This window comes from Aaosphaeria arxii (assembly GCF_010015735.1).
Source record: "Aaosphaeria arxii CBS 175.79 unplaced genomic scaffold BU24scaffold_6, whole genome shotgun sequence".
In the NCBI taxonomy this organism is placed as follows: Eukaryota; Fungi; Ascomycota; class Dothideomycetes; order Pleosporales; genus Aaosphaeria; species Aaosphaeria arxii.
This window is the reverse complement of record NW_022983479.1, coordinates 1,777,771-1,791,667: the sequence shown is the minus strand read 5'-3', so window position 1 is coordinate 1,791,667 and position 13,897 is coordinate 1,777,771. Positions and strand designations below refer to the sequence as shown.

Below are 13,897 nucleotides of genomic sequence, written 5' to 3'. Positions count from 1 at the left end.
CTCCATCCCTTACCTCCAGTTACCGTGTACGGAGATGCTCCTACGAGGTACCAGTACCAGTACCCGTACCTGCCTGCCACGCCTGCCACGCTTGCCACGCCTGCTAACCAACACCCACTTCCCCAACGGCGCCCACCGGCCCGTGGATAGCTACCATCTATACATATCCACATGCATGCATATGTACTCGTACCTAGGTACGAGTACGGAGTCCATGGTTATCTGACGACACTTCACACCTCAAACGGTGACACCTCATCTCATCTCGCATGTGTACCGATCTGCCCCTTTTTACCGCTTCGCTGGCTTCACTCGATACCAATGCACCCGACCAACCTCAACAAACTTACTCATCTTCCCCCCGATAACTAACCCGATTTCAACGAACAGCTTATCGGTCACTACTTTATACAGGACAACATTACCCGTCTAATAATAGGTTTATGCTTCTATACATACGGAGTACCCATCCATCTATCTACGTACTGTGTATGCAAGAAATAGTAGATACAGTCAGGAGGAGTGTGCTCTCACCAAGCATAAAACTTCTTTCTATAGTTCACCAATCGTGCTTATTATTATGCCTCTCACTATGTACGCCGTGTACTTTTCTTTTCTAGTTAGTCTTCTTTTCTTTTCTTTTCTTGGTAGCGAGCTTGTGCAGGCTGCCGGGTAGCCTGTCATATCACTATTACAAGAGACAAAGCTGATGATAAAACTAAAATCCCCTTTATATATAATTATCACAAATGACACCTACACCTCTCCTTCATTTCCTGTCCATGTCAACGCCACCACATGTTTATGAATTGATTCCAATCTCAACAATAGCAAAGGGACATAGTAGTAGTGCTCCGTAGAAGGAAATGTTGTAGAAGAGGTTAGACAAGATAGAAAGGAAAAACTCCATACATATAAAGTGAATGTTTTATGATGACACAAAACCCTGGACCATGCTAATGAAGAGAAAAAGACAGAATACATTGGAAGAAGTGGAAGAAGAGGGATGATAAAACCCTCCAAGTCACGAACGCCATCCCATATGCTTGTTCACAATCCTTTCCCTCGACACCATCCCCTACTTTTCTGTGTTTTAATGGGTGAGGTTTGAGGGAGAAAGAGAACCCAAAATGCTTTCGTTGCCCAATCCGTTCCCCAATCCTTGCTCCATGGCCGATAATGTAACATCACCCTTGCTCCCCATATTAGCTCTCATCATACACCGAAGTATGGCCTTCGCAAGGCGAGTTCAAATCTCCCCGCGCCTTGCCATTTGCCAATCGATAAATCAATCAACCGGCCGGCAGTTAGTCCTGCATGCTCACATCGCCCTGCTCCTCGGCGATCTGCTCGACGATATCTCCCTCAACCACCTCGTCGAACCCGTTGGCGAGCTGCGCCGCGGCAAGCTCCTCGAGTCCCCCAGCGTGATGCACCTGCTGTGCCACGTTGCACACATTGGAGAACCACTCGTTAAGCCTGTACTTCTCGATGTTGGTCTGGAGAATCTGGTCGTCGGCCAGATTGTCCGCAATGATCGGGTTGCGGAGGTCTTCGGATGCGAAGCGCACGCACAGTTCCCCGTTGGTGCAGCCCGCTCCGACCAAGGCGTCGACATCCCTCGGCCAGACATTCTGGTAGATAGCATCATCGGCTATTGAACATCAGTTAGTAAACATTTGCATATGGCAGGTTGTTCGAGGGATGGACTTACCAACATATTGGAGCAGTATTTGCAATGTGATCCCGACATGGGTACTCTCCATGAGGAATTTGTTCAATTGCGAATCTGCTACATCCTTTGTGTTATTGATCTCCGCCCAGTCGTCCTTGATCAAAAGTCGCTTCCAGATGAGCTTCGCTAAATTCTCTCTTGTGGCCTTCTGCATACCGTCCCAGGACAGAGCCAGAGCTTTCAAAGCAAGCGCAAATTGGTCGGCCGAATCGCTATAGTCGATCAAGGTGAGCACGTCGATTAAGAGAGCAGGTTCTAGAACTCGGTTGTTGATCAAGTTCTCAAATCCTTGTTGAAGCAGTTGCTGATGGGCTGGCTTCTCGACAAGGGCTCCTTGGCCAAACTCGGCCATGAGCAGCCGGATTGCGGATTCGTCGTCGAGTGCCTCCTGTATGAACGGCACTAAGCGGTCATATATTTGATCTTGTACCTTAGAATACTCCAACGAATGGGAAACCTTGAGCAGTTTGTGTTCCTGGCGAGGCTTGAGAGGTTCCTCGTCGTCAGAATCCGGCTTCATTTCCTGCCTGCTCAACATCGCCAGTTTGGCAATAGACAGCTCAACCTTCTTGCACCATGCATTGGATTCCTGCATTACCCCGACATGGTAAAGTGCATTGAAAGCAGACTCAAACTCGCGCTCGCCCGTCACTTCATTCATCCAGGTAAGCTTGGCTCGAGATGGATCCGCTCTCAAATAGGCCGTCAAAGCTGGCTGGTTGAGGTAATCTTTCATGAAGATCTGGCCAGACTGTCCCTCAGTGATGTACTGGGTGTAGAAAGCCTCCGCCCATGCTTGCCCATACATCTCGAAATAGCGATGAATGCGCTCCTTGATCCTGTTGAGCTTGATGGTACATTCGGCCTGCTCCATCTTGCTTTGCGAACTCAATTTACTCTCCTCCATGTACTTAGTCTCATCCCAAATGAGGCGGACAAGTGTAGGCATGTCGTGATAGGTTTCGGCGAGATTCATTCCTTCTGTGGCCATGCCGATGTCGACCAAGTTGTAGATGTGTTCCGGTCGCACTTTGCTGTTCCACTCATCCTTCAGGTTTCGGCCCATTTCTTTCCTCTGCTCGTCAGCCTGCTCCATTGCCCACTGGAATCGTTCAATGTGCATTTGACATTCGAGTCGCACCAGGCGAGGATTGTCCTTGGCAATCTTCATGGCCAGGTCCTCTTGTATTTCCTTTTCGAAGCTCTCCTCGGCCAGATTGCGTCCGAAATCAACCATACTACGTACGGTTGCCACCATGTTGTGGGTCGACGTCCAGAACTCTGGCAGCAAGTCAAGGCCCTGGCCAGGCTCCAAGACCCCGTCGCGGAGTGAATTAGGAGGCAAACCGTACAAGTCAGCATTCTCTTCACGGAACTTTATGACAGCCTCCAGCGCTCCCAGAATCACGTCGTTGCCTTCACTAAGCCGTTGCATTATGACCGATCGCTCCTTGGACTGATTCTTGGAGTGTAATAATCGAAGGGACTGCCAAGCCCATGGAAGCAAAATATTGATCATACCAACGTCTCGGAGGAACCATTGCCTCAGAGGATCGGTCTCACCTAGATCCGCATTGATGACGGTCTTGAACTTCTCGTGGACACATTTGACCATGTACGGCAAGAGCAGATTTTCCGGGTATGCGTCAGGGCGAGCTTGTTGGTCTCGGAGCCTCTCCTGATGATCATTCCACAGAGCCAAAGCGGCGGCTAACTTCTCTGCGTTCCACAACAGCTTCCATTTGGTGGGAAAGGACAAGGGGGGGTAGTCCGACCGCAAATGCGAAATGAGAGTGTTCAGAGCAAAGCAGCGCTTTCGCATCTGATCACCCATGGAAGATGTGACTTTCTCGACGTACTCAAATGATGATGACAGTATTTCGGAACTGATGTCCACCGCCGCTGCCTCTACTTCATCTTGTGCGAAAGCGTGCCTTGATTGCACGGTGAAGTCCAGGATGTTGTCAGGAACCGTGCTGAAGAAGGTTGCTTGCTCGAGCTTGCTCCTAGCCGTCACCTTGCTATCCGCAGATGAGTGGAGTGCACTAAATTGCACGACTCCGTATCCCTGGACGAAAAGAGCTACACTCGAACGCTTCTCTTTCTTGCTGGGACTCTCTAAAGCGCTACCACAGACTTCCACGGAACGGTCTGAACGGAAATAGATTATATCCTGAAAGGGCAATGATGGTTTTCCAGAATCGGAGAGCAGTTGCGCGTCTGGGCTCGCCTCTGGCTCGGCAAGCGACACGATAGCCACAGCGTTAGGGAACTGGACGAAAGCAGTCTGTCCAGACTGTGGAAGGAGAAGCTTGCCAGTTGGTTCCTTGGGAAGTGGGTTCTGTTGTAGGTTTCGAATCTGTATGGCGCGACTTACAACGCCCGCGTCCCCTTGCAGGTCGACTTCCAATAGGGTATACTCCAAGAAACCACGGCCTGAGAGTGCCACGAGCATCAGAATATTTATGCCTTGGGCCTTGGAGTGTTCAGAGATTGCAAAGTCCAAAACATGAAGCTCTTGCTGGCCGCGAGACTCTGGAGGCGTTCCGCTCTGGATAGCAGCCAAGATCTCACTCTGTACATCGACCTCGTACTTGAAAATCTGCTGTCCGGACCAGCTCAGGTCCCAAAGCTGAAAGACGCCAGTTTTGGTCGCCGAGATCACTTCCATCTGGCCTCTGGATTCGGAAGTGCGGGCCTTTACTGAAGCAATCGATCTTCGAATGGCGCTTCCTAGGAGTCCCTTGAGGCTGAAGAAGCTGCCACTCGAGCTAGAGGGCATGTGTAGCGCCGTCGCATTGATACTTGGTCGGCCCTGTGAATCTCTGAGTGTCAGCTGCGCCAGTCTGCCACTGCTCAGGACCAAGACATAGCCAGCATGCTCGACATCCACGACATCCGTAATGGTTTCTCCAGAGTAAAGTTTGACCAATCCGTCGACTCCTTGGTGTCGTTGGGGGAAATGGCTTCGAGCCTCCGCACTGTCTACGTTCTCCCAAAAAGATATCTTTCCGGTGGATGGAGCGATCGCAAGAATACCGAAATCGTTCGTCGGACCGTTGCGGACGACCGCCCCAAGGGGGAGGGGATCGGATGGCTTCAAACCGAAAGGGAGCGAGAGGGTCAGAACCTTGGTAGGCCCCGTAGCGGAGGTATAGTCCCATACAAGGGCATGGTTAGTTGTCAAGGCGAGCGCGAGTCCGGCAGAAGGGAGGGCAGAACCTCGAAAAGGTGCTGTGGATGTCAGCGATGCGATCTTGGGGGATGAGCGGGAAGGGGGAACGGACTGGAGCCGCTGGAAAGGACAGCTGGGAAGCTAGGGAGCTTCCTGACACTGTAATCTTCGTTCTTGGTCTAATACAAACGTTGTCAGTACTTGTCGCGATGCTGTTCGTTGCGCAGACATACCAGGTACAAGCCTGTGTCTTCTTTCACGGCACGCTTGACAGGCGCTTTCTTGTCGCGCACAGGCAGATCAAGTACAACGAGCGAAGCGTCAACGTCGTCCTGGTCTATGTGACCGTTCAGAATTGCGCTGCCGTTTCCATTGATGTGGCTCTCCTTTGGCTTGTGGAAGATCTCCTCAGATATTTTGCTGCGTTTCCGCCTAGGCTGATGGGGCCCGTCTGAATCTTTGCGCTGCCGTCGTCGTGGATTTGAGCCCCGAACGCTCCTAACCGATGCCTCGGGTGAAAACATGATGGAAGAGAAGGATGGAGATGTTGCGCGATGAAGCGCGCGATTTGGTTGACAAGTCGGCGCGGGTGTCGAGTTGTTTGGGTTGCCAGCACTTGACTGCACGTATTGACGCTTCTTGTCGAAGCTTTGACAGGGATTAAGCTCTTGGCGGGGAAGGACTTAATCCCCAAGCACGGAGATTATTTATTCTTTGTCTCAGGTACAATCGATGTTGCAACTTCACTTGGTCCTGTTTCTCTGCGCGTAGAATCTACATTTGAATTTCTCAACAAGCAACGTGGAAATTGGGGGTTCAATACCATCATCCTGATCTGCATTTCTCTGGCTTCTGCATTGGCCTAGATATTTTGAAAAATTTTCATCCAGGTATCAGAATAATAGGCAGTCACAGGTGGTAGCGAAGGGCACGGCGGTTTCCTACATCAACACCCATTGTTGTACATGATCACCACGGAGCAAGTTAGGAAAGCTTTGTGATCATGAGATCTTGTGTGCGCGTGTCGGAAACTCAGATCATGTTTATCAGTGCAACGTTGTTCCCTCATCAAGAAAGGCACGAGGATCCTCCCTGCTGGTCAGTCTGGTGGCTGCGACTTGCTGAGCTTGTTGAACATGAAGTGCATCTTTGACAGTTGCCCACAAATCGCGCCTGCTTTTTGAAATCTTTGCCTGAATACGATTGCCTTCTGCTGTGTGTATGGCGATTGCCCGTACCAGTCAAGAAAGCAAATGCGCGCACGGCTAGTTATGTCAGGACGGAAAATGACATGGCATTGATAAACACAAGAAGACCGCGAAACGGCCTTTGAACTCAATCAAACATCACGCCTACGGTAGTAATTGTTCATGTCAAGATGAATAATATCAATGTGTGAAAATTACTTCGTGTGATTTCGAAGTTCTGAGGTGCCTGTTCGACTTCCAAGTTCCAGCAGCATCGCTTGCTCCACAGCACTAAAAACTCCCCTAGCAACGCACAATTGGAACTCAATAGAACTCCCATCGTGCCTTCCACCCAATCCTATTGTCCCACTGTCCCGAAGACGCCCCGGTAGGCAGCAGCAGAGGCACGTGATTCCCGGCACGGGCCCACCGCCAGAAAGTAGGGTATATAAGGACCTCCTCCCGCCGCCCACAACGTCTTCTTCTTTTCTTTTTCTTTAGCTCTCTTTGCCTTTTGGCTTAGATCAAGTGTAGTATCTGTAAGCCTACCTCTTCCATCGACTTTCTTTCTCAATCACTAACAAATTTCCCAGGTTCTTTTCAGGCATGTACCCCTCCATATGAACACTGTTTCTTCTTCCTTTGCTAACCTCCCCAAAGTTTAATCTCTGGTAAGCTTCCATTCCTTCTCTACACTTGTCTGTTTCACTGCTAACTCTCAATAGAAACGTCTCTACGGAGACATTCAAGATTATTCTACTTTTTTGAACTCGGTCTCTTTGCGCTGGGCTTGCCTATTCATCGAGACCAATGTGTCGCCAGTCAGTATTTCCATTCGTCCCTTGTGTAATTGACAGAAGACTAATCCTTGCGTTAGGTATTGCACTATCTCTGGCTGACGCGACTCCACACACTTTTTTCATCTAGATGCTTGCCTTGTGCGAGCACTCGAGGAAGAGAGTACCGATTGTTGATGCTGGTGTTGAACCATGGTGAGAAGGCGAAGCCAAAATCAAAGCTGTGCGTGACGAATACCAACTTCACCTGCAGATTGTTTGTATGTTGTTGGCCCCACCCCACCACCCAACAGTGCCATCGGGAGCGCGAGACAACTTGTACGGAGGGTTGTGACGTCGGGCGGGCCACCTACTAATTTAATATCTCATGCCTACAACGGTAGATTCGCGAAAGTCTAAGATCGTTAACTGGCTAGAATACATTCTTGAATAGTTCCTTCAGGTACGGAGTACAGAAAATACATGGAGCTAGCAGGTGGCCTGCCCTACATGCCAACCCTCTGTACAATGTTTCTCACAGATGTTGAGCAGGCATAACAATCGTACAACAAGGTGTTTATTCCACTGCCAGCGCCTTCAGTTGGTGGCACAACGCCCTTTGCGAATATTTGAAAGTGTTTAGGTGAAGCCTCAAACACACACAACTATGGCCTGCTCGAGCACGAGCAATTTACGACGCCGAATGTGATCTCCTTGGATACTCAGCTCACAACCAACAGTTGCCACATTTGCTTGATGAATTGCTTCGTTTCTACTTCGTGCTATCTCGAACGCTGTGATTGATACCTTTACAAACGCCAATGCCTACAGTACAGAGCTTGCCAGCACCAAAGATGAATAAGAACTGCCTTTTGTTCCCGGCCGTGAAATCTTTCCTCCCAAGCGTCTCATTTCCGACCCTCTTAAGTGAGCTTTTGTTTGATAAAGAATGCCCTCAAGTGCGTGAGCTGCCACGCGCATGTGACTCCCAAAACAACCAGTTGGATAAGTGTCCATCGAACTGCGCGGGCATTGGTAGCCTCAGATTGGTCTCGGAATTCAGCCTCGCGTTCCTGCGATCGAAAGTTAGTAGTCCGTCATTTCAAGCTCAAAGTCCTCCGCAATGGGTTCGGGAGATACGTACTCTCTGGAACACCTGCTCTCGCCTGATATCCTGCAGTCTGCTGTTCAAATCCATAACCTTCTGCACAATGTCGTCGATCTTAGTCTTGTCCGTGCTCTCAATCTTGCTAGTCTCTCCGATGACCATATCGAGGTGGAACTTGACCGAGCCATGAAGGCCGTTGTTGAGCCAGCTGCCGCCGGCAGCGACATTTTGCGGGGTGAAGCAGAGACGGTGCTCGCCCGAATCGGCCGCAGTGAATGCAAATTTGCCCTTGCTGTCGCCACGCTGAGCGACGACCCGGTGGTTGTTATCGAATGTCTCCTCAACGGTGATGAATACGCCGGTGTCCGCTCGTGGTTGGTAGGATTTCGTCGCATCGTCCCATACTGTTGCTTCAAAGTGACCTGTAAGGGATTGTTAGCGGTCCATGTTCCACGGAGTTGTATCCAGAAAGCCAATCTCTAGTGAGGTCTCCATACCAACGACGAGTGTGTCCTTCGGAAGCTCCTCGAAGAAGCATTTGGAAGTAGCACCGTCAATGAAGAAGTGCAGCGCCTGGGATGGGACTGCCAGCGCAGCAGCCAGGAAAGGTAGGGGTCTCCACATGCTGAGAAATTGAAGCACTCCGCCTGTAGGATTTGTTGGGTTGCGGAAGTGGCTTTGGTTATGCTTCAAGACGGGACATGTTGGAGTTCCTCAGTTCGAGAAACGTGTAGGTTCCTGAAAAGGCTAGCGCCACACGCACGTGCATTCCTCCCTTTCTGAACATCTCATATCTGATCGTGTGATAGCACCAAGTACAACAGCTGTATATATATTGGATGGATTTTTGCAATTTCTCTGGAATGGAATTTCAATGAAGAACGAAGTATCGCCATATCTTGAATTCAACGCTGCCGATATTCGGTGTTCTGTATCAGATGATGGTACTATATTGACGATGAATTGACATCGCTCAAATCCAAATGAAAGACCTTCTGTATACGGTACACAGTGATCATAATAGCTGATCGAGTCATTATTAGTGTAGCTGTGTCGCAAGAGGAGCTTTCTCAAGATGGAGTTGATCTTATTGCCGACCCCGCATTCTGTAACGCTGATGCTTTGAATAGCCTAGGTAAATAGCGGCAATCCTTCAATAAGACATCCTCGAATGCCAGAAAGTCAGCCTGTCAATTCTTCATCCAATAATTATTGCATCTATAGGTAGAGCTCCAAAAAGGCCATCCAGGACCAAACATACCCTTTTGGAATTATTGTGTCAATTTTTGAATTTTATTCATTTTACTACTCCATAACATTCACATATTGAAATCCAAACCCAAACACTATCTCTACAGCTTTTGGTTCGAGATCCGATATGTCTCTCTTTCAACCAGATGCCGCAGATTTGAACAATCTGAAATCAAACCCAAAGACCATCGTCATAACCGGTGGATCCTCAGGCATTGGTCTCGCAACAGCAAACCTCCTTTCGTCCCTCAATTCATCTCACAACCTCGTTCTGATCGATCTAAATGGCCCACCATCGTCGTTCAAACACGACTCCTCACGTGTCCTCGTACATAAATGCAATATAACATCCTGGAAAGACCAGCGTGCTGGCTTCGAAGCAGCATATAAGAGATTCGGACGCATCGATGCAGTCTTCGTCAACGCTGGCATTGCCGAGTACAAAGACCAATTCTTCACAGACGATCTGGACGCAGATGGAAAGCTGAAGGAACCGGATAGGAGAGTTCTCAACATTGACATGGACGCCGCGGCGGATACGACAAAACTTGCCATCCACTACCTGAGAAAGAACAAGGAGGGCGGTCAGATTGCATTGACGGCTAGTCTTGCAGGGTATCTTGCAAGCGCTGGAGCGCCCCTGTATTCTGCCGCTAAGCATGGTATGTAGTAATCCTTTGACATTGGATGGCTTTTGCTAATCAATGTTAGGTGTCGTGGGCCTGATGCGTGCCCTAAAACAAGAGTGCGCAAAAGTCAAAATCGCCGTATCCGTGGTTGCGCCGGCGATCACAGTGACGCCTATTCTATCATCAGGAAACAGAGAGAATGGCCAAACTGCAGATGCGTATGCGAAAGATATGGCCCAAGTTGGCGTTCCGATCAATAAAGCAGAATCCATCGCTCTCGCAGTTTGTTGGCTCTTTGACCAGGGGATGGCGGCAAATGGAGCTGGCGTCTTCGTTCAGGCGGACAAGTTTGTGGATCTGGAGAGAGGGCTTGCAAAGTCGCGCGAGCAGTGGATGGGCAAGGAGATGCTGGAACTGTTCAGGGGCGGAAGGAAAGCACCCCTTTTCATGAGACTGGATTCCGAATCCCCCTCCAAGCCCAAAATTTGAGTTGTGATCCTACATGTTGAACGGCCCATAGCTTTTAGAAATCAAAGCTTGCTTAGAAAAGTTCCACATTAGCAGAGTAATAGAACTCTTTGAATGCCGCACTGATGGTCGTGGCTACTTTGGTAAAGCTATAGCAATGCGGACATGCGAAGTTAGCCAACACCATTTGGGTCTTCATGGTGATCCAGAAGTCCTACCGATACTCAGATCTGTATGATTCATAGGTGATCTAGACTTTGTACGATAGGTCAACAGATCTCTATCGAACTCGCTTAAAAATCAAAACAAGCGTACTTGGGCCGTTGATAGAGGATTGCTCGAAACACCTGAGGGTGCTAGTTCTTGCCGTATCACAAGCGACAGAAGTACTTACTATTACCGCTTGTTTTGAGTTTGTGGCAAAGCTTACGGGATTATCCTCGACATTGGAGGTTATGATAGTCTCATGTGGCTAAACAGGAAGACGTCGAGTGAAGCTTGTCGAGTTGACAGTGATGCAAATTACTAGATAGTACGATCTGAGCCAGTATCGAGGGAATCATTATTGTACGAGTGGCCGTTACGGATCCATCTTCCGTAGGAAGATGACACTCTCAAATAGACGGATGGCCAGATTGACTGGGGCAATGTATACCTAGCTCAGTGGATGCACCACTTCGCTTGCCGAGTTGGAATGCAAATAGTGCATGTACAAATGCATTTCAAGTACATTGTGCCGATCTTTTGGCATGCACTGCCAGACATTTCAAGTCGTCCGGGCATTCGATACATTCGGGAGCCTCATGTGTCCATTGTCTGACATCTACTGCTCAAATATCAACAATCTGTAGTGCAGAATCATGGACAATTCTCCTGTTACGAGAATTTATGGTAACCCTACTATTAATTTGGTGTTAAAGAACAACATCCCGTTTGTTCCTCCAAGATACGGACCATTCACTTTCCGATACATCCGGTGGGAGCGAATTCAAGAACACGTTACAAGCAAACGCGTGACAACTGGGTAAGTAAGTTACGATTCACCCACAGATTATGCAAGCCTCTTATGAGACTATACGGTTAGTCGCATTGGATCCCGAAGCACGAATTGACATGAAGCCTATACTCTGCGGTTTCAGACCATTCTGTATTCCATTGTGTACACCACTCCATCGTTTAAGTACACCTCAAATTCGGGGTTATTCGATGTCGAATAAGGTGTGTATCTTCAGTCTGTACTATACTAGTCATCCAATGAGTCAATGGTTTGCCGTGCATGTCGTTGTGTTTTGTTCGAGTTAACGATAAGTCTTAGCTGAGTCAATGTCCAACTGACATTAGCTTGTCGACTCGACCAACTTGTACCTTCACAGACCACTCGCCTCACTATGAATCCAGAATCCTTGGTAGCGGAGAGGTACCCCGGATTCTGTGATTCATATTATTGGATAGCCCTTCTAGTTCACTGAATCGGTACTGATTTTCCTGGGGTCGACACTAATTTCCCCACGGTCATGACATGGAAAAGGATGCTTCACGGTTTCCACACCACGCTAAATTTAGTGTATGGATTGGATCTACTCAATGAAAGTCAGAGGATAAAATCATGATATGTCCCTGTACGTTATTGTTGTTCCATAGCGATCAACTTCGACTTTCTTTCTATTCTTGTCCTCTTACACAGATTCGAGCGACACACATAATGACTGTCGATCGTTCCGCCCATAAGCGGCAACGCATCAATGCCTTCAATGTCTTCATCCTGATATTCGTCGGCTTGGGTTCCATGACCTACGGGTACACTGCCTCTATCATTGGTACTACCCTCGGACAACCTTCTTTCATCACCTACTTTGCCTTGGACACTCGACCGAATGGCACAGATCTCATTGCAACCACAAATGGGCTCTTCCAGGCAGGAGGTGTCATTGGAACACTTCTATTACCAGTTGTTGCAGACAAGTATGGCCGGAAATGGGGAATCGCTGTTGTAGGTGCAGATTCTTGACTTTCAACAAGAATGATTTTCAACAAGAAAGCGGTCTGCTGACACTGTCTACCACAGAGTGCGATACTCGCCATCATCTCCGGCGCGCTTCTCACAGGTAGTACCCATATCGGCGTTTTCATTGCCTTCCGTTTCATTGCTGGAGCCAGCGCCTTCATGGTCCTCGCTGCTGTGCCTGTAAGAAGAACTCCTCAATCTACCAGATGATATGCTAAACAACACAGATCTGGATGAACGAAGTGGTTCCTGTGAAGATGCGTGCAGGTCTCGTCGATATCCACGCGGTGTTACTCGTGCTTGGTTACTTCATCCAGGGATGGGTTGGCTATGGCTTCTTTTTCTGGACCAACGGTAAGTGACAGAAAACTAGATGCTTTCTACATGATCTGACTTTGTTTAGGTGGTGAAAACTCATGGAGGCCACCTCTATCGTTGCAATGCGTCTGGCCAATCCTTCTCTTGGCTGGTTTGTACTGGATCCCCGAATCCCCTCGCTGGCTCATCGCGCAAGACCGACTTGACGAAGCCCGTGTGATCCTCGATCGACTCCATAGCGATCCCAGTGATCCAGAAAACGAATATGCTCGAGCAGAGTTCTACCAGATCCAGAAGCAAATCACTCTAGACAAGACACTTGAGAACTCGTGGGTTGCCATGTTCCGCAAACCTTCATACCGCAAGCGTGCATTTCTCGCCATTGGAACCACCTTTTTTATTCAGTGTTCTGGTGTTTTAGTTATCAACAACTACGGTCCAACGCTGTATAAAAACCTTGGTTTCACCCCTGAGAAACAGCTGCTTTATCCAGCTGCTTGGTTGACACTGGCTCTGGGTACGAATCTGATGTCGATACCGCTAGTAGACAAGTTCCCACGAAACAAGTGGCTTGCTATAGGTATCTTGGGTTGCATGGTTTGCTTGATCGTCGAAGCGGCGCTCGTTGCTGAGTTCGTGCCTTCAAACAATACCGCAGCGCTTCAGGCTGCTGTAGCCATGTTCTTCCTCTTCCAGTTGCCATACGGAGTCTGCCTCGATGGACCTCAGTTTGCCTACCTTGGAGAGCTCTTCCCTACCCACTTGCGAGCAAAGGGCGTCTCTCTTGGTGTAGCGATGATCTCCTTCACAAACATTATTTGGCTTCAGGCTGCCCCCACTGCTTTCCAGAACATCGGATGGAAATTTTATCTGGTTTTCATCATCCCAGGTACTATCGGAGGTCTCGTTATATGGAACTTCTTCCCAGACACCAACGGCATGCCACTTGAGGAGATCGCTGCTCTGTTCGGCGATGAACACGAAGTCGCTGTATATCAAAATGAAATCAATGTCACCCATGGCGGAGTGACTGATCTTCACACTGAGGCAAAGGAGAAGCATGAAGTTAGGATGGAAGATATCAGGACAAGTGACGCAACAAATCGTGTATAGGCAAATGCTCAACTGGAAACACGGTGCTGCGTACCGTGAGTCTTGAGAAGATGATGGGTTTAGACGTGTGGCAGCTTGTGGATTTAATTCTGACATGTGGTGGAGACCTTCCTGTGGGTCTCAACACTAGAA

General features: G+C 48.8%; 4 protein-coding genes across 4 annotated transcripts; 2 read left to right on the top strand and 2 right to left on the bottom strand.

The window, feature by feature from the left end:
- Positions 1-1,307: 1,307 nt before the first annotated feature.
- Positions 1,308-5,434, bottom strand: BU24DRAFT_351157 (uncharacterized protein; the record flags this gene model as incomplete). Its single annotated transcript, XM_033523675.1, has 4 exons — positions 1,308-1,654; positions 1,715-4,969; positions 5,023-5,089; positions 5,144-5,434. The coding sequence occupies 4 exons, from the start codon at positions 5,432-5,434 to the stop codon at positions 1,308-1,310; spliced, it is 3,960 nt and encodes a 1,319-aa protein (XP_033382045.1).
- A 2,014-nt stretch (positions 5,435-7,448) lies between these two features.
- BU24DRAFT_452542 (uncharacterized protein) lies at positions 7,449-8,605 on the bottom strand (the record flags this gene model as incomplete). The annotated part of the gene is made up of 3 exons (XM_033531199.1): positions 7,449-7,946; positions 8,018-8,403; positions 8,479-8,605. The coding sequence occupies 3 exons, from the start codon at positions 8,603-8,605 to the stop codon at positions 7,797-7,799; spliced, it is 663 nt and encodes a 220-aa protein (XP_033382044.1). The 3' UTR covers positions 7,449-7,796.
- A 580-nt stretch (positions 8,606-9,185) lies between these two features.
- Positions 9,186-10,415, top strand: BU24DRAFT_494130 (NAD(P)-binding protein). Its single transcript, XM_033534018.1, has 2 exons — positions 9,186-9,894; positions 9,944-10,415. Exons 1-2 carry the CDS (start codon positions 9,360-9,362, stop codon positions 10,348-10,350), a joined length of 942 nt encoding a protein of 313 aa, XP_033382043.1. The 5' UTR covers positions 9,186-9,359; the 3' UTR covers positions 10,351-10,415.
- A 1,616-nt stretch (positions 10,416-12,031) lies between these two features.
- On the top strand, positions 12,032-13,804 carry BU24DRAFT_434652 (MFS transporter; the record flags this gene model as incomplete). The annotated part of the gene is made up of 5 exons (XM_033530041.1): positions 12,032-12,319; positions 12,395-12,514; positions 12,562-12,688; positions 12,738-13,663; positions 13,766-13,804. 5 exons carry the CDS (start codon positions 12,032-12,034, stop codon positions 13,802-13,804), a joined length of 1,500 nt encoding a protein of 499 aa, XP_033382042.1.
- Between the last annotated feature and the right edge of the window lie 93 nt (positions 13,805-13,897).